At 41.7% G+C, this 20,121-nt stretch overlaps 2 protein-coding genes across 2 annotated transcripts in view; both read right to left on the bottom strand.

Annotated features, from left to right (window-relative positions):
• Positions 1-3,456, bottom strand: part of LOC308575569 (vomeronasal type-2 receptor 26-like) — a gene marked incomplete at both ends in the record, with an annotated part of 51,941 nt that extends 48,485 nt beyond the window's left edge. Inside the window, 3 exons of the mRNA XM_081174321.1 lie at positions 278-496; positions 849-1,724; positions 3,166-3,456. Of these exons, the coding sequence (XP_081030447.1) occupies positions 278-496; positions 849-1,724; positions 3,166-3,456 (1,386 nt within the window). The remainder of the gene's footprint in view (positions 1-277; positions 497-848; positions 1,725-3,165) is intronic.
• A 3,864-nt stretch (positions 3,457-7,320) lies between these two features.
• LOC308575568 (vomeronasal type-2 receptor 26-like) lies at positions 7,321-13,327 on the bottom strand (the record flags this gene model as incomplete). Its single annotated transcript, XM_081174320.1, has 5 exons — positions 7,321-8,222; positions 8,691-8,817; positions 9,651-9,878; positions 11,079-11,924; positions 12,992-13,327. The coding sequence occupies 5 exons, from the start codon at positions 13,325-13,327 to the stop codon at positions 7,321-7,323; spliced, it is 2,439 nt and encodes an 812-aa protein (XP_081030446.1).
• Positions 13,328-20,121: the final 6,794 nt, after the last annotated feature.

The raw sequence follows: 20,121 nt of genomic DNA, 5'->3' as shown, positions 1-20,121 counted from the left end.
GATGCCTTGCCTTCAGTGAAATACTCAACCTCCATATATCAATTTACCCTCTAATAAAACATTTTATCCTATTTGTATTACAGTGATACCTTGGTTTACAACCATAATCCGTTGCGGAGGTCCAGTTGTAAACCAAAACAGGTTGTAACCCAAGGCGTGCTTTCGCCAATGAGGCCTCCCCCCCAAAAAAAAAATTGGTTGTAATCCAAAAACATTTTGAACTGATTGGTTCAAAATTGGGAAAGGAGTACGACAAGGCTGTATATTGTCTCCTCACCTGAGTCAAGCCTCGGTGCCATTCAATTCTGTCCTCATCAATGGTGAGCACTTTGCCAGGAGGATCCAGCCTCCCTACTTGGACTCTGACATACGATTTATTTGGGAACGTGACCAAGTTTGTAATGTCAAATCCGGCTGCTAATTCTCCATGCTCATCCAGTGCAATTTCATCTCCAGCACTGTTGTTGAATGAGATCTTGTGAAGGATTGAGTGGAGCTGGGTGGAAAGAGAACGAGGAGCTGAAGGTCATTTTCCTATATGGCTACAAGTCATTACAATTCATCATGGATAGTAATCTACTTGCAGAAGCAGCAAGGGAGTAACAAATCATGAAAGGGTATAAAATTCAACTGTGGCGGGTGATACATAGTGTAGAAATAAGTCTGGGAAATCATGGTTATATGGGATCAGTATTTGGAAGAAGACTTAAGAAAACTGAGAAAAGAAAAGCTTGATAGAAATATCCTGTGGATCAGGAACCTGGTTGGTCACACCATGGATATTGGATCCAGGAAATTGTCCAGAACCTATATAATGACAGTTGACATTGGAGATGAGGAAACATTACCTGCCAGGGCTCCACATTCTGAGGAACCATTCTGTTGCTGGACTCCCTTGCACTGCGTTTCAGCCCAGCTGACTGCAAGATATGTAAGGCATGGGCCAAAGCATAGGCGGCGTTATAAATGCTGTAGCTGTGGCCAGTCATGCTCATTTCAAAATAAGGGGCAGGAAGGCGCTCTAACATCTCCTCTCCAGTACATCTGCCGTAGATGAATGAGTTGGATAATGAACAGCTGAATGCTTGCTCCCAGAAATATTTGATAAATCCATCTTCATTTTCCCATGAAGGATTTACAAGCTGAAGAAACTTTTGGAAGTCTTCTATTTCCTTTGAATGAATTGTGAAGGAGATAGCGCCATGGAACATGTGCCTGTCCATATCAGTAATCGTCTGAATGGGGTATAATGTGAAATCTATTTGGGCTGTTGTAATCCACACTTTTGCTGTAGAGAGCCTCTTATTTTGCAGAAATAGTATTTGACTTATCTTGATTCCCCCTATAACTGCTCCCAACCATGTAATAGAGGCACTTTCTCCATATATAACAACTGCATTGGCGTTGCTCTGCATGAATACTGGCAAAGTACTTTGTTTGTGGTAGAGCATCTCCTGTATGCTGTCAGAGAGGCGCAGGTGTGTTTGAGCTCTTTCTGTGAATGCTGAACAGATTCCATTCTGCAAAAGCATTTCCTCCATGGTCTGTAGGAATCGGTCTCCACCTTCATTATCTATAGCACAGAGCCCAACCCATTTCCACTTGAAGTGCAGAAGTAACTGAATAATTCCTTGGTATTGCAGGGCTTCACTGGGTACCATGCGGTAAAAGGAAGGGAACTTGATTTGATTCTTCACTGCTGGCTCAAATGAGCCATATGAAATCTTAAAAAACAGTAAGAGTTGGAAGAGGAGATAATTATTTTCCCAGATTTCAAATTAGTTCAATTCTATACAGTCAGTGGCATTCTATACAGCAGTGGAACAGACTTCCACAAGAGGTGGTGGACTTTCCTTCCCTGGAGGGTTTTAAGCAGAGGTTGGGTGGCCATCTGTCATGGATGCTTCAGCAGAGATTCCTGTATTGCAGGGGGTTGGACTGGATGACCCTTGGGGTCCCTTCAAACTCTAAGATTATATGATTCTATGCCCTATTTCTTTCTGTTTGGACAGGTTCCTCCACCTTTTACTCACACTAAGAAAACTACACAACTCTCTTAATGTAGACACTCCTGACACTCTCGACAATTTCGGTCAACATACACTCTAAATAGCAACACCCTAGAGGTCCCGGGCCCTAAAGAAGTCAGATTAGCATCAACCAGAGCCAGGGCTTTTTCAACACTGGCTCCAGCCTGGTGGAATGCTCTGTCTCATGAGACCAGGGCCCTGCAGGATCTGATTTCTTTCCGCAGAGCCTGTAAGACTCTGTAAGAGTTGTTCCGCCTGGCCTTTGGCTTGGAATCAACTTGAACCCCTCCCCCTCTATCCTTTTTCCTTTCTCCTTCTGTGATGGAACTCCTATTTGGGGACTTCCCTGGCTTTTTTCTGGCCGATGTAGGACCAGTCTGGATAGTTGGCCTTGGTGAAGACTTGACGTTTTCATCCCCAAAAAAGTTTTTTATTTGAGTTCCTACTGAAATGAGGCTGCATTTTAATGTTGTATTTTAATCTTGTTTTTAAGTTGTATTTCAATCAATTGTTTTTATACATGGTGTTAGTCACCCTAAGGGAGGCTTGGCTGAGGAGAGCAGGGTATAAATAAAATTTATTATTCTTATTCTTATTATTCTTATTCTTATTCTGAGATTTATATTGAAACCTGTTCCTTTCATTCTGAGCTAACTTCTTTTAAGGAGAAAATTCCTGTTGTTGGGGGGGGTTGGGGGGAGCATCAGCTTATAGACACTATGAGCCATCCTCTTTGAAGTCATTTACAAGTAGTTTGACTACAATCTGCTTTCCAGTAGACTTCAAAGGAATGAGTGTATGCGGAGGAAAGGCAAAAAGAAGGGGGGTTCTTCTGGCTTTGGGGTTCTAGGGTTCTTGAGATGGTGCTGCTGTAATTCCCCAAGGTGAACAGCCCCTCTCCTTCTATCACACCTCAAACAAATCTCCTCTCTACAAACGAAACACAAATCATTTGAAACCTACACACCTCTTATGCACATCATTGGATAGTGATGAATGCAAATTTCAGTTCATTCTTCTTCCCATCACATCGTTCTATCTTTACACTTCATCAAATTACTGCTGGAAAGAGTAGAAGAGTGAATTATGGGGGAGGTGAGAGGAAAGCCTCTGAGCTCCAGTACTCAGATCCTACCTGTGGAATCTTGAAAAGACCCAAGATATCTGCCATGCAGGACGAAGTATCAGAACTAAGTCCTCCAATTACTCCTATTACATTTTCCTGGGTGCCACATTTGTAGTTAGGGACAAACTTGTGTGATTTAAAGAGCAGGTCCAAAGTGGTGCGATAAGTCCTCCTTGAATCAGTATAGCTGTCGTAGATGTGGAACCCGAGTGTGACATTGGGCAAGATCCTGGGATTCTCATTGATCTCATCAACAGCAAACACCAGGGCAAGGATGTGTTGGTAGAACTTGGTCACCATGCTGCAGATAAAGGGACTTGCTGTTTCATGGTGGAATCAAGGCTTGTGCGTCAAAAGATTGTCTCATGGTCTTATAGCCACAACAACCTATATCTCACCCCCCCCCCCGCCAAGGAGCTCAAAATCCCTTCTCCAGTTAATCCCTACAACAGCCCAGGGATGTAGGTTAGGCTGAGAGGCAGGCACTGGCCCAAGGTCACCCAGTGGAGATTCTCACCTTGGTCTCCCTTGTCCCAGTCAGACACTCGCCACTACACCACACTGGCTCTCAGTGGTTTTAGACTTGTGCTTCCACCACAATTTCTGTGCAATGAGCTAGCCTAGCTTGGATGCACTAAGTCCCTGCCAATGAGTGAAATAAGAACTTTGGGCTGAGGGCCTCACACCCATTCCTATCAAATGCTGTGCAGGATGAAACCAGTCCACATCTCCCCTATTCAGGAAAGCCAGTTGTGGAGTCTGCAGCAGCTTCTCCCCTGGGGGGCTGAGACTTTCTGAGACTGTCTTCTTTCTTCTCCATGATATGTGATATTTTCATTCCCCTTCCTGTACTTTTGGGCACGTATAGAAGAGTAAGAAGGCTAAAAAGCATTTAACAGGGTAGGATGGACTGTTCTGAGAGGTATTTAGTGGGTGAAGGAGACAGAAGGGACAGTGACATGTAACGACAGTCCCCTTCTTCCTCCTTCCCTCCCTCCATCAACTTTTCCTTTCCTGATCTCCCACTCCCACACATACCAGTCACTCATTCTGAAACCTCCCAATCACTGCCCAATCCTATGCATGTTTACTCATACACAAGTCCCACTATTTACAGCAAAGCTTATGCTCACGTAATGTATATAGAATTGCAGCAGTATTCTTGCGGGCTGGGGGTCATTCACCTGCTATGTTTCTTCTTTCAAATTTCATTTGGCTACAGAGAATAATTAATAGATTGACCATTGGTTTGACTCAATTTAAGGCAGCTTTCTATCATCCTCTTTCTTGAAGCATGAGATGTGGCTCCAATTTGTCATCTCTCCAAAATTATGTGGACAAATATGTTTGAATGGGTGGAAATATTGGTGCAATGGAAAGCTTCCTCACAGTCCCCTTCTAAAATGGGCAGACTGAGCACCTATGTACCAGAGCCAGAATAGAGAGCAAATAGATAATATAAGGCTAATATTTCCAAATGTCCAATTACCAGTACAAGCACAGCCTAATTACACATATGTTGGAGAGTGTCCTTTTCTCAACCTTTACTATTTCTTTTAAAAACCAAATTAAGAAAGCAATTATTCATGCAGATATACAGAACTTCTCAATTAAAAATAAAAACATTTGCTTACAGTGGGAACTTAATCAGGGAGTGTTGAGGAGGGTATTGGTTGAAGGAAACTTTGGAGAACACAGGATTTGACAGCTGAGACACTATCCCACTGATGAGGAAATCACCCGACTGGTGCCACTCATGTGGAACATCTTCGGGATTATTTCTGGTGCACTTAACAGCATGCACATAGCACACCATGTTCGGAAGCAGCAGAATCAGAAGCAGCAGCATCCCAAATACATGTGCAAATTCCTCTCTCTGTGTGTATAAAACAAGCCACTGCCCTGATTGAAAGATGGTTTAGATTGCTGAAGACTCTGGGAATGTAATTCTCACATGGACTTATTACCTTTGCCTAACCATTAAGCTCAGCAGTTTTTCAGAGGTGTGTCTTGAATTCTAATTGAAAACACAAAATTCAGACTTGCCCTATACATGGGGGTGGGTGGAGGAATTATCCAAATAGAGACCTGCCTCTCTCTTTCCCCTAATCTTAGCTGTCTGTGGAACATTGGGTTTCCTTATCATTATTTCAGTCTTTTTATCAATACCTTTTTGTACTCACTTCTAGAAGCTACTGGCACTCTGGGCAGATTATAGACATTTTGATAATTGCAGAGTAGATAATGATTCTGCAGTGTTTTTGGATACTGTTATGCATCAACAGGAGCAAAACTCCTGCCAGAAAAATATTTGTCAGATCATGGAATTTTACCTACAAGATAATCTAGTCCAACTCTGCCACACAGTCCTGCAAAGCTGCCTATCCATCATCTGCTTAGAAACTTTTAATGAAGGGGGTTCTACTAGCATGCAAGACCACCTGTCCCCTTATGAAACAGCTCACACTGTTAGAAAGAATTACTCTCTAAGGTCTCAGAACTTCACAATTCAGCAGATCTGCCTGATCCCTTCTAGCTGCACCAGCATGCTAGATTTAGGAGGATTTAGGCTGAGCTACAATGACTCCAAATATTGAATCTATGAGGAAGCAGAGCATGCCTGGGATAAAAATGCCAGTGCTACAATTCATTAAACATCAATATAAAAATAATAATTCTTAGTGATGAATATCCTATGTGAGAAAAATAATAATAAAATAATTCATTTTTAATCACTTATCTGCAAAAATTAATGCTTTCTCTGCTAATTCAATCCCCTGCATTCTGTGCCCCCTGCAATATTGAATGGACAACCTATGCTGTGCAGCACTTCTTTGTGGGTTTTGGGAACAGGGAGACTATTCCAAACTATGTCCAGGTGTGGGGAGAATAGGCTTGGACCCACTGCTAGCCCCACTAGACCTATTTTAGATGGTGAATATGATCAACATAGGTTCATTGTCTTCAATGGAGTCACTCCGAATCAAACTTAGTTGTGTACAACCCATAGGGAATGCAGCTCCCCTTCAGATAACACACGTCATTGCAGCAATTTCTGAGCCGTTCTATGCATGGCATTCTTTTTGATGTATATGGGAAACTCTCCACCAGCACTGTTTCACTAGGGCCACAAATGAAAATGAATAAAAAAGGGCAGAGAGGTCTCATCAGGGTTAGGAAGGGTGTTGTGTACAGAAAAAGCCCTCAGTGTCTGCGAGTATCATAATGGGCTCAATGAAAGCCAATAGGCTGAAGCCAAAAACTGAGAAGACAGAAGTAGCTGTGGTTTGTTTGTTCCTAGGTCCAGGAATGAGATAGGCAGCCTGTTCTGGAAGAGATCTCACTCATTCTGAAGGACTGGGTTTCTACTCCAGAGGTACTACATGATTCGATCTTGTCTTGCTTCTTATTATTCAGTTCTGGCCAAAAGATAATTAAGAAACATTTAGGGGATAAGATACAGCTCAGTATCCCAGCACTGGAGGCCAAGATGGAGATCTCCACAGCCACCAGGTTTTTCCCTTTGGTGCTTAGATGAACTCATGTACTGTAGTACTCTACAAAAGAAAAGAAGTTGCTTTTTGTTCAGATCTCAGCAAGATTCTCCTGATTGGGATGGCAAGATATTTATTATGAGTTAAATATATCTGTTCCCATGCATATTTGCAAAAATTCTGAATTAATTTTAATATATTAAGGCAGGGTCAAAATGTTTGTATCCAATGGATGAGTTTGCATCCCTTATCACTCTTCCCAATCCACTCAAGTAAATCTAACAGGACTATTGAACAACTATTATCAGCAGGCAAAGGGGATTTTATATTGTGATGTGGAATATTGGGTGTGTAGATAATTGAGGGTGCGCTGCGAAATTATATGCCAGTTAATAACCTCACAAAATGCCCCTTCTGGTTTCACAGTTTCACAGGATTGTCAAGACCATGGAGAGTAGTGGAAACGAATGAGATGCCATGTGTGTGGATAAATCATGGTTGATTGAGATATGATGAACCAGGACCAAACTTCAGAAAATATGGGACTCATTTTATATTAACTTCATGTTTTCAATTAATACATATCCAACTGACAATGATCTGGAAAGAAGTATCTCTAATTTCCAGTGACAAAGAATTGCCTGGACCAGCGAGTCACTCTTGTCAGTTCTTAATTCTTTATTCTAATTAGCTGCTCCCTGCTGTTCAGCTTAGGCCTCAGTAAAATGACATAGCATTTGGGGGTAAAGATGCAGCCCAGTAACCCAAAACTGGAGGCCAAGATGGAGAAGATCTCCACAGCCACCATGTATTTGCCCTTGGTGCTCAAGTAGGTTGGAACAAAGGACAACCACACACTGCAAAACACCAACATGCTGAAAGTGATAAATTTGGCTTCATTGAAACTGTCCGGCAACTTTCTAGCTAGGAAAGCCACCGTGAAGCTGACTATGGCCAGCCAACCCATGAATCCCAGGACACAATAAAACATAAGAGTGGAGCCTTCATTACATTCTAGTATTATTTCTTCAGTCCTTGAGTGCATGTCAACGTCTGGGAAAGGAGGAGAAGTTGCCAGCCATATGCTGCAGATTGTGGCTTGAATAAGGGAGCAGGAAAGAACAATGGAGCTGGCCAATGGTTTCCCCAGCCACTTCCTCATGCTGGAGCCAGGCTTGGTAGCCATGAAAGCCAGAACCACAATGGCGGTTTTGGACAATATGCACGAAATGGCAACTGAGAAGATCATGCCAAAAGCAGTTTGCCGTAGGATGCATGTCAGCTTGTTAGGTTGGCCAATGAAGAGCAAAGCACAAAGGAAGGAGAGGAGGAGGGAGAGGAGGAGAGCGTAGGTGAGGTTCCTATTGTTGGCTTTGACTAAGGGAGTCGCCTTGTGTTTCACGAATATTCCAAGCACTGCAGCTGTGATGGAAGAAAAGCAGACAGCAAAAGTGGCCAGACTGATCCCCAACGGTTCTCCATAAGACAAGAAAGTTTTATCTTTTGGAAGGCATCCATCCTTGTCACTGTTTGGATACTGATCTTCAGAGCATTCAAAACAGTCGTCCATGTCTGAAAATGAAAAATGAAAAATGCTATACTATACTTGTGAAGCGTTTTGTGCCCAGAAGAAATCAAGGCAAATGGCCAGAAAACCTTGAATGATGGCTGCTGGATCAGTACTGGTAAAATATATATAGGTATTTGGCCCAATTATTTCTATATACAAGAGGGCTGTATTTACTTAGGATTCCAGAGCAATGCAGGTCTTCACTACAACTGAAAGAAGAGAAGTTCATCACCTGGATATCACCAATCATAAGTTCTCCCTGTTTCCATCATCTCCTGCTATGCTGAAATCCTTACCTCTGCATTCCATGAGCATATGAAACTATGCTCCAAAACAGGTACATCTTACTGGTATCTTTGGACACCGTTCTCTTACCATCCTTCTCTACTTATTTTAATTTTCATGCACTGGATCATTCTTGACAATTCTCATAACTAGTATACCCCAAAAATAAATAAAAAATCTCTGACCCTTCTGATCCGAAATCTTCCCTTCTGGGCACGGGATGCAATCATAGCAGCAAGGCAGCTTCCCTTCCTTCTTGGTCCTGCTGTAGCCCAATTGGCAATTCTCATTACACAGAGAAAGGGGTTGTGCCTGTCCAAAAAGGAAAGAAGATGGTAATTTCTGACTTAAACATGCCGCACCTGTTCCTCAGATTGGGCCAAATTTACTTCCCTGTTTCCCACACTGGCAGGAAGTCTGAAGTGCCAATCAGATCAGGATGACCATTCACATCCCAAGGAGCTGCTGCCCTTGGTTCTTCTGTTGTTTGCTTCACAGCAATTGCCCTCCCACTGTCTGATACTGAATGTCCCCTGCTGAACACTGAGCAGGCCACAAACACCCTGAACCCACTTTTATGGGGCCTTTGAGAACTTTGGCTCACACCTCACCCTTAGGTTCTGGGGTGCTTCTGCTCTTCATTTATTTATTTTTACTGATTGATTTTATATTGAATAAATACATAAGTTGCCAAAGTTTCCTGGTTCTGTGTGTCTTGCTTTCTTCTCACAATTATATGTTTCAGACTTTAGGTGATGCAATTTGCTTTGTTGCTTCCTAACCATATAAGTTTTTTAGCTGTGGGCTCCTTTGAACATTATCTGAGAATCTCAGGGGTCCAAACAAGGTATTGTTATGTTACGCTACAGCAATGTTTGGGGTAACAATGAAGAACAGTGTACTTTGTTAAATTCAGTTATTAATAAGCCCACCTATCCAACTTCTTTCTATATCACATTTTGCCATTTTAAGCTTCCCACTGCCTCTGCTGTTTTCAGTTGAATGTTGGTTCCCTGTCTTCTTCAGGAGGTGAGTTAAATCACAACTAGTTGCATCTTGGAATAGCTGTTTCAGAGGTATGAATAGTGGACCCCTTTTTATTAGCATTGAGGAAATGTTTGGGGACACTCTGAAATGGACCTTACCTGGTTGAACCTGGTGGGCCACGTGATGGTATCATCATGAATGGAGAGTCTCTTGCTTGGGGGAGCCTGGAGGTTCATCATTCCGACCTTAACTCTGAAAAAGGAGTCATTTGGAAATGTGATCCAGTTGATGATATCCAATTCAGTTACCAAATCCCCCTTCTGGCTAAATGAAACCTCTTCCCCGGCACTATTGTTAAATGAGATGCCTCTCAGAAAGTGGTGGAGCTAAATTAGTGAAGAGAAGAGGGAAGAAATCCACGAGGGTATTAGAAAGAGACAGATGTATAACAGGATGATATTATTTCCCTCCAGTTGTTGGCATCTGTTTGTCTCAAGAACAATGGAGTGTGGCTCCAGGGGTGAGGTCAACCCGCTGTGTTAGCAGCACTGAAGTGTCCTCCCCAGGGTGCAAGCCTGGACAGTCCTGGGCTGCCCAGAGGACAAGGCTCCCCTCTCGGTCTTGCTGATGTGGTCGAAAGGAAAGCAGAGCAGGACGTTTGGCACCAGCTTGGTTTCAGGGGTTGGCAGAAGGAAGCATAGAAAATAACATCCATCTGCCTAAGAGACTCCACTCTGGATCTGTGTAGGGCTTACTTTTTAGCCTTTTATTCTCTGGAAGATATCCCAGAAGGCAGCAGAGGTGGAGAACATTCAATTCAACTCTGCACAAGGTCGAGATCACGGATTCTGTTCACAGTAATTCTAACAGCTCATCCACACCATATATTTAAATAACTCTTGTTACAGTCATGGTTTCCCCCAAAGAATTATGGAAAGGAAAGTTGCTTAAAGGAGTTGAGAGTTGTTAGGAGACCATTAAGAAACTACCGTTTGTAAGATTCCTTGGTGGAAGCCATGGCTCTTAAAGTGAAACAAGAGTGCTTTAATGTTGCAGATGTGGCCCTAGTGTTTTAAAATGAAAGATATAGCAGTCCTATCTATGCTGAAAGATGAGGATAAGAAGAAAAAGAAAAAAATATGGTGCTGGAGGAGACTCTTGAGAGTCCCATGAACTGCAAGAAGATCCAACCTATCCATTCTGGAGGAAATCAGCCTTGAGTGCTCACTGGAAGGACAGATCCTGAAGCTGAAGCTTCAATACTTTGGCCACCTCATGAGAAGAGAAGACTCCCTGGAAAAGACCCTGATGCTGGGAAAGATGGAGGGCACAAAGAGAAGGGGACGGCAGAGGACGAGATGGTTGGACAGTGTTCTCAAAGCTACCAACATGAGTTTGACCAAGCTGCGGGAGGCAGTGGAAGACAGGAGTGCCTGGCATGCTCTGGTCCAGGGGGTCACGAAGAGTCGGACACGACTAAATGACTAAACAACAACAAGAAAAAGAGCTTTCTAAACAGTCAAGAAACTATTTTTGCACCCTGAAAGATGGCGAACTATTCTATATTAGCAATAGAGGGACATTACCTGCCATGGCTGTGGATCCAGCCTAGTCCCTCTTAGTTCATCCATCATTACACTGTGTTTGAATCTGGAGAAATGCATGTTTTGTAAAGCATGTGCCACTGCCAAGACTGCATTGTAGATGCTGTAGCTGTGGGCAGTCATGCTCCTTTCAAAGACAGACCCAGGAAGAGTCTCAAGCTTCTCTGTCCCAGTGCAGAGATCATTGTCTTTCTTTTCAAAAGAACAAAGAAATGCCTCTTCCCAGAAAGTTCTGATGAAGCCATCCTCCCTTTCTGTGACAGGGTTTCTTTTCTGAAGAAATTTCTGGAATCCTAGATGATTAGCTGAATGAACTGCAAACGAAATGGCACCATGGAGAAAGCGTATGTCCCAATTTCTTTGAAAGGAAAATGATGTAAAATCCATCTGGGCTGTCATAATCCAGACTTTTGCCTTGATGTCCACTGGCATATTGATTGTTTCTGCCAAGTTGGGTATTATTCCCAATACCATCATGGTGTGAATTTCACCAATCACAACCACGACATTGGCGGTGCTACCCATAATAACACTGATTGTTTTAGAACCTTCTTCCACCATTTCCATAGACTCACCTGAAAAGGTTAGTTTGGGAAATGTTTCTGTATAATCACAGCAAATACCTCTTCCGGCAAACATGGGAAGGACGTTTTGTACAAATCTCTCTCCGTTGTCATCACTCAGAGTCACCACTCCAATCCACATCCAGCTGAAATGCAGCAGTAGCTGGAGAATCCCATTATACTGATGAGCCACATCAGGGAACATTCGGTGAAAGAACTCTTCTTGGATGTGGTTACTCAGCATAGGAGAAGAGCCATAGATGAACTGAAAATGATTGTAAAAATTATGCTTGCAAATTCCATCCACTTTGGTGTTTTTATATACCCTTTTATTGTGAATGAACACAGTTGAGACTGCATGGAGAAAATTTAAAACTTTTTTTAAATAAAGATACATAAAAGTTGAACATTGGGGCCCTATATAGAGTGGCTAGAATTCCTTCAATTTACAGTGGTACCTCAGCTTACAAACACTTCGGGTTACAGACTCCGCTAACCCAGAAGTAGTACCTCGGGTTAAGAACTTTGCCCCAGGGTGAGCACAGAAATCGTGTGCTGGCGGCATGGCGAAGGCAGGTGGCCCCATTAGCTAAAATGGTACCTCATGTTAAGAACAGTTTCAGGTTAAGAACAGAACTCCGGAACAAATTAAGTTCACAGCCAGAGGTACCACTGCATACATTTTATTTTCTGCTCAGTCATACATAGAGTCTAAGGTCTTTGCTTCCCCTATATTTTCAATAAAGGGAAAAGCACAGCAGGGGTCACTTCTCCCTTAAATTTCCCATTTGAATGTCACCATCAGAACATATAAGCAAACAGTATCAGCCACGTGAACACAGAATAAAGAGCAAATATGACTAGTTTCTGTTGAAGAATCCATAGGACAGCTCTTTGAACCATAAATTGGGGAAAATATAATTAAAATGCATTTGTAAAGGCATTTGAGCCCAATCAAGCAATGATGATTTTTGATGACTGGACTGCATCTGAACCTCAATCATGGATTCTGTGCTGGAATGCTTAAATATTGGAGAGGAGGAAATTAGCCTTCCCTGCACTGAGAAATCAAACATGTCATGCAGAATTCAAGACAGAATGGTTGTTCCTTGTATTCTGGTGTATTATGTGCAGGGATGAGTTTTGTTCATTGTGAGTCATTCACACTTGTAATATCAACCTGGGGCCTGAAGGGATAGAATCCAACAGAAATGTGAATAGCAACCTAAATGGCCACACTCAATGCACACATCTCTGTGAATCCCTTAACCTACAGCGTGGAAGGATGCAGTGCAGGAGAAACGTGAATGGCTTCTCCAATGGCTCTCTTACCTGTGGCATCTTGTAAATTCTCAGGACCGTTGCCATGTGGAGACAGATGTCAGAATTCGGTCCCCCAATGACGGCTACTGGACTGTTCTCAACACCACACTTATAGTTGGGGATGAGTCTGCCCCATCCAGACAGCAGCTCCATGGAGCCATGATAGGTCCAGCTTGCAACGAAATGGCTGTTCAAGATGTGGAATCCCAGGGTGACATTGGGCAAGATCTGTGGGTTGTCATTTATCTCCTTTACAGCAAATACCAAAGCCACAATGTGCTGGTAGAGTTGTGTCATGAGCCTGCAATGAGGGGTTCGTTTTGCATCTTCTACAGCAAATGACATTGTCTACATATCTACTTATCTCTCTAATGAGGGGAAAATACATCAGATGAGAACAGACTAGAGCTTGAATACCCTTGACAAACAAAACTGGACATATAGATAAGAATCCCATATTATTTATTGAAATAATGATGAAATACTTCAAACATTTCAATCTAGAGCATTTTCTTCTGATTCTTGTCTTGCTCAAGTTCCATGCAATATTTCAAATGCATAGAATAGACTTCAATTATACTTCACACCACCTTTCACTCCAAATTCAGGGTGATCTACAATAGATATAGCACACCCAATAAGATGCTAAGTTGGGGTTTTGAAATTCCATGTGTTACTCCCTTGATCCACTGCTCCCAGGGCCCTATGGCCTGCAGGTAGGAGCATCTCTGTTTGAACAATCTAAGCTTGATTACTACTACAACTACAAATGCTGATAAATCAGCAAAAGGTGATTCAGGTGAAGTGTTCACATCCTTGATTTTGCATGATATTAACAAGGCATCTTGAATTGGATCTGATCATTCCTCAGTGAACTCAGGTGCCTGGAAACTTGAAGCAACAACTTTTATCAGAAGAGAAGCAGCCTGAGATTGAGTTGAAGAGGGGATTTGTTCTTCTGTTTTGACAGCCAGGTCTGGTATTAATCACAGATCAGTAATATTTTAAAAACTATGCTTGTTTTATTTCTTAAAGTGAATATTTGTTGCTTTTCAACCACTACCTCTTACCATATGCACATTATGAAAAGATCTCTCTTTTCCATGAACAAACATTTGTATCCCCATTCAGCGGGGGGCAGAAACACCCCACAACAATGTCCTGGCTGCAAGGGTAATATTTTCCCCACACCCCTTTTTCCTTGGATCACATAATCCTCTTTCCACGCTGCCTTTCCCTGTGCCAGTTAATGGAGAGGACACTCTCCTGGGGAAAAGAGGCAATATCCCAAAAAACTGGATGGAGAGGAAGAAAAGCCCAGCCCTTCTTCCCTTGATAATGGGTCCTCATTGGAAGGGTAAGATTTAATTCACATCATTTTTCCTGGGGATCCAGGTTACTATATCCACCACTCACCTTCCCCTTTGCAAGTCAGTGGAGTGATCTGCCTAACCCACCACAACCTTTCGGATACCAAGGCCATTTCCGGCAGGCTGAGATTTCCCTCACTTTATTCTTTCCTGAGAGTGCATAATCTGTTTTCAGCCTCCACCCCTGTCCCCACAATTCCTATTGTGTCCACCTCAAGTCAGCTCAGGCAGGAGAACCACTGCAGCAATCATTCTGAAATATGACAGAACTTGTTCCTTAGAGGAGGTGAGCACGCCTACACATTGCATCCAAATTATAGCAGGTTGGACAAATTCAATGATGCACAAGAGAAAATAAATACATCTGCCATTGCTACTATTAAAGTTGGAAATGTGGTAAACTGGACTTGCTTCAAGAACATTAATTTAAGACTATGGTAGACACTCTTAGCAGAAATGGGCTTGAGCTCTCAGGTCCCCACTTCCCCGCCCCAGATAAAAGCACATCAAACACAGAAGCACAATCATTACTTATAAGGAAAGCCGATTGCACCAACAGCAAAATATGAATACATTTAATATGGATGCATTATATTGTTAAATAAACACAGTTCCTTACATCGGGTCATCAAAGAGTTTAGCAGAGGGACGTTCTTTGAATGTTATCTTGTTTATGAATGTATAGACCTGAGACATGATGCCAGCAATCATGAGGTCTCCTGACTGATAATATTTGTGAAGAATGGGAAGAGGGTCACTGGTGGGGCACTGAACCAAAGGAATATTGCATCTAGTTAGAGGCAGCAGTATTAATAGTAAGATCACAAACACTAACATCTTGCAGGAAAACTCTTTACTGCAAAGGACACTTCATCTCTTTGTAATGCAAGAGTCCCTGCCTTAAATTAGTACTCCAGCAGCTGATTTGAAGAACACAGAACTGAAGAATCAGTAACCAGATGAAAGAGCCTTGCATTTCTATAGCCTTAGTTTACATTTTGAATGTGCCCACTTGAACTCTCCTGGGTTGGGGAAATATAGCTGTGATTATGATTAATTTGATAATTACAGGAGATATAATTTATGGCAGCTGTTGTTTATGACTCACTCATCATTGTTAAAGAAATCATGTCCCCCCCCCCATAGCAAATGTCTTCTTTGATCCTGTTCAAAGTTATAGAGAATCACAGGAGAGAGGGGAAAATAGAAGATTTGTACTCCCTCTCCCATGGAAATGGAAAAACTTTTGCACTTTCCTCCATGTGTGATGGAGGTGGGCAAGGCTATATGTCAAATTAGAAGAGGCTTGGGGTGGTCTTCAATATTCATCCTACTCAGAGTAGATCCATTGAATTTAATGAGCATGACTAACTTAGGTTAAATAATTCAGGATTTAGTTGAATGCACCCCTTGGTCTCCACCTTTTACAAGAGCAGCAGTTCAGGCCAGTCTTAGCCCAGCCTCTTCAGAGTAGGGTGCCTTGCATAAATCCAGTTAGTTGCAGTCGCTTTCTGGAAATGGCACCTTTTATGTATTTATGCATATTTAGTTCATGTATATTGAGTGGTAAAAATAAGATTTGCATAATATCTCGTAGTGTCCCTGTATAACCTTTAGAAGACATCTGAAGACAGCCCTGTATAGGGAAACTTTTTAATGTTTTATTATGTTTTCATATATGCTGGAAGCCACCCAGAGTGGCTTTTTCCTCAGAAAAAAGGTTAGGGGACTTTGTCCAAAGCCTTACTGAAATCAAGATACACTATGTCCACAGCATTCCCCTGATCCACCAAGCATGTAACTCCATCAAAAAAAAATTATTTTTGAGATACCCACGCTGGGTCTTGGTAATCACAGCATGCTTTTTAAGAGCTCACAGACTGACGATTGAATTATCTGTTCTAGGAGCCTTTCTGGTTTTGGATGCTGCTCATCAGGTCTTGGAGATCTGAATTTATTTAAAATTGTTAGCTGTTCCCTTACCTCCTCTTTTCCTATCTTGGGCTACATCTCCATCCTTACATCATTTATTTTAAATAAAAAAAATTGTCCAGTAGCACCTTAGAGACCAACTAAGCTTGTTCTGGGTATAAACTCTCGTGTGCATGCACACTTCTTCAGATACACAAAAGCTTATACCCAGAACAAACTTAGTTGGTCTCTAAGGTGCTAATGAACATTTTTCTTTTTTTATTTTGACTGCATCAGACCAACACAGTTACCTACCTGAATCTAGAATCATTTATTCTCCAGGTTGGACACTGCTTTCCTTTTGGGTGAAGATAGAAGCAAAGTAGGTTTTGAGTAGTTCTGCCTTCTCTCTGTCACCTAATAGAATTTCTCATGTTCCTCACACAGAGGACCTACCACTTGTTTGTCCTTCCTCTTGCTTTGAACATAGTCAAATAACCCTTTTTAAAAAAATTACTTCTCTTCCTTATTCTGATCTTCATCTTACAACTGTTGGCTACTTGTGTATGCTCCTCTTTTATGATTCCCCATTTCTTACACATGTTCTTCCTGACTCTCAGCTCATCTGTAATCGCCTTATGCAGCCACATTGGTTTCCTTAGATGCCTCCCACTTTTCTTTCTGGTTGGAATTGTCTGCCTTTGGGCCTTCAGCATTTCTCATTTAGAAGCTCCCATCCCTATTGGGCTCCATTCTATTCATTCCAGACTATGGGACCTCACCCAGTAGCTCCTTAAGCTACCGGGGCCTCTATGCATACTTTCCACTTTGGATCCAAGACATGGGCGCAAGTCAAAATGCTGGGGGTGGAAGTGGTGGCAGTATTGGCAGCGGCAGCAGCACTGCCCCTATCCTCTACTGGGCTCTGGCGGCCACAGCTTCTTCAGGGCTGCCTTTCACCACCAGACTGCAGCTCCACTCCCAGCTCAGGCCTGAGCATGAGGTGGAAGTAGCAGAGAGAAGGAGGAGTAGGGGCAGTGGCCACCTCTCCTCCACTGGGCTCCAGCACTTGAGGAACTGTGAAGGCCGTAGCTTCCTTGGTGCTAGCCCAGTGGGAGGGAGGGAAAGAGCTGCCATTGAACAGCCCCCACCACTGCCAGAGGGGCAGAGAGCACCCAGAGCCCCTTTGCCTCCTGCTCCCCCTGTGCCAACAGCCACTCATGGCCCACTCCTTTCCATGTGCTGCCACCACCTTCCTGCTGAGCTCACAGTTCCCAGGGGCCATGCGCTCTGCACACCAGTGGTGCCAGTAAGCCACAGATATCCACTGGGGCTGGGAAAGGTGAAGCAAAGTGAAGAGAAGGGCTGTCCTTGCTTCGTCGCTCTGCCAACCTGGCAAATCAATGTTTTTCAGCTCCCTCCGTGCGCTTTGATTGGAGGAGAGTCTGGCTTCTCCCAGCAGCCACCACAACGGCCTTCTTTCATTGCTAAACTTATTTAAACACTGAGAAGAGCAGAAAGTTGTGCTCCTCAATGGTGGCTGCCCAAAGGAGGACACACGCATCCCAGGACATTCCTGGATCCAATCAGAGAACAGGCTGACTTCTTTAAATCTGGGATGCCCTGCTCAAGAGAACAGTTGAGTGTTATGTTCTATGTATTCTGAGTTCTCCCTATGGCCTTCCTCCAGCTTATTCACTTCTATGCCTTCTTTAAAGGAAGTGGAATTAAGTGGAGGGATATTAGGTGGACCTAGGAGATCAGGGTTAAAATCAGTCATGAAGTTCACAGTGTGACCCTGAGCCAGCTGGCTGCCTTCGCCCTACTAGTTTTTATAAGCCAGTAGCGACAAGGGTCAAATACCAATGGAACTCAAAACCCACAATTCCTCTTTGAGCCAGCTATCCATTTTTTCTTTCTTTTTTTAAAAAAAGATTTTTTTTATTTTCAATGCAGAATCATAACAAAAATTACAAACATTGAATCCAAAATAATGCTATACAAACAAAAATCCCCGGAACATATAGGGGGAAAAAACAGAAAAGGAAAAGGGAAGAAAAAACAAAGGAAACAAAACTAAACTAAACAAAAACGAAAAAGCACACATCTACAGAAAAAAACCATATCATTACGTACATAAACACAAATTGACTTCCTTCCTTTGTTCTAAGACCTCAAAAAATTTACTCTTACTGTATTGTTGTGTCTAATTAGATTACTTCCACCTTGGTACTTTTTAATTTTTTTTACACCATTTTTCTTTTTCTTTAACCCTGTAAAGCATCATTCATTACATACCAATATACTAACTCCAGAACAATGTTTTTTCATATACTCTTGGGCACAACCCCATTCTTTTAATAATTTCTGGTCCGATTGTCCCCTTATGAATGCTGTGAGTCTTGCCAGATTTATGTATTCACATAATTTAATTTGCCAATCTTTCACTGATGGAATTTCTCTGCCTTTCCAGTTTTTAGCTATAAGCATCCTGGCAGCTGTTGTTGCATAAAGGAATACTTTCCTTTGATTTTCGGGGATATCATTTGTAATTAAACCTAAAAGGAATGCCTCCGGTTTTTTACTAAAAGATAATTTAAACATCTTTTTGAGTTCTTCATAGATTTTATTCCAGAATTGTTTAATAGGTCGGCATTCCCACCACGTGAAACATTGTTCCTATTTCTTTTTTACATCTCCAACAGGTATTCGATTTTAATTTGTAAATTTTTGCCAATTTTACCGGAGTTAAGTACCATTGGTACACCATTTTCATAAAATTTTCTCTTATTGTATAACATGCCGTGAATTTAATATCATATTTCCATAATTTTTCCCATTGGTCCAGCCGAATTACATATCTTATATCACATGCCCATTTAATCATAACTTCTTTTACTTCTTCATCCTTTAATTCCCATTCTAATAGTAAATTATACATTTTGGATATAATTTATTTTGAGTTTTGTAGTAATACTTTTTGTAATTTTGATTCTTCTTTTTCAAATCCTATTACTTTATCCTGGTTGAATATTTGTGCAATTTGGTGATATTGTAACCATGTGGTACAGTATTGGGTCACCTCATCGTATGATCTTAGTTTTAATTGGCCCTGTTCTTCCTTTAGGAGCTGCTGGTATGTTGCCATTCTTCCTATAGTATTTATCTTTTTAACCGATATTACTTCTAGCGGTGAGACCCACCATGGGGTTTTTGGTTCTAACAACCTTCTATGTCTCACCCAGACCTTGTATAATGCATTTCTAATTACGTGGCTTAGAAATTCTTTATGAACTGCCACTTTGTTATAAATTAGATAGGCATGCCAACCATATCTGTTGTTCCATCCCTCCAAATCCAAAATGTCACTGTTATCCAATTTGATCCAATCCTTAATCCAAGTAAAGCATGCTGCATCGTAATATAATCTCAGGTCTGGGAGTCCAAAACCTCCCCTTTTATGTCGGTTAATAATTTATGTTTGATCCGTGGCTTTTTGCCTTGCCATATAAACTTTGTTAGGTCCGTTTTCCATTTTTTAAAACAATCATCTTTACCTATTATGGGAATCATTTGAAAAAGGAACAGAAGTTTTGGTAAGATGTTCATTTTAATAGCCGAAATTCTACCCCAGAGTGTTAATTTCAATCTTGTCCAAGTTTCCATTTCTCTTTTTGTTTCTTCCCAAAAAATTTTATAATTATCTTCAAACAAATTTATATTTTTCATTGTTATTTGTTATTTGTATACCTAAATATTTCACTTTTTTACAATTTGTAATCCAAATTTTTCTACCAGTTCCTTTTTCTCTTGATCTCCTATGTTTTTTACCATTAATTTCATTTTTTCTTTATTAAA

The sequence above is a fragment of the Podarcis bocagei genome (assembly GCF_964188305.1).
Source record: "Podarcis bocagei genome assembly, chromosome: 16".
NCBI classification, from domain to species: domain Eukaryota; kingdom Metazoa; phylum Chordata; class Lepidosauria; order Squamata; family Lacertidae; genus Podarcis; species Podarcis bocagei.
This window is presented reverse-complemented; position numbering and strand designations above follow the sequence as displayed.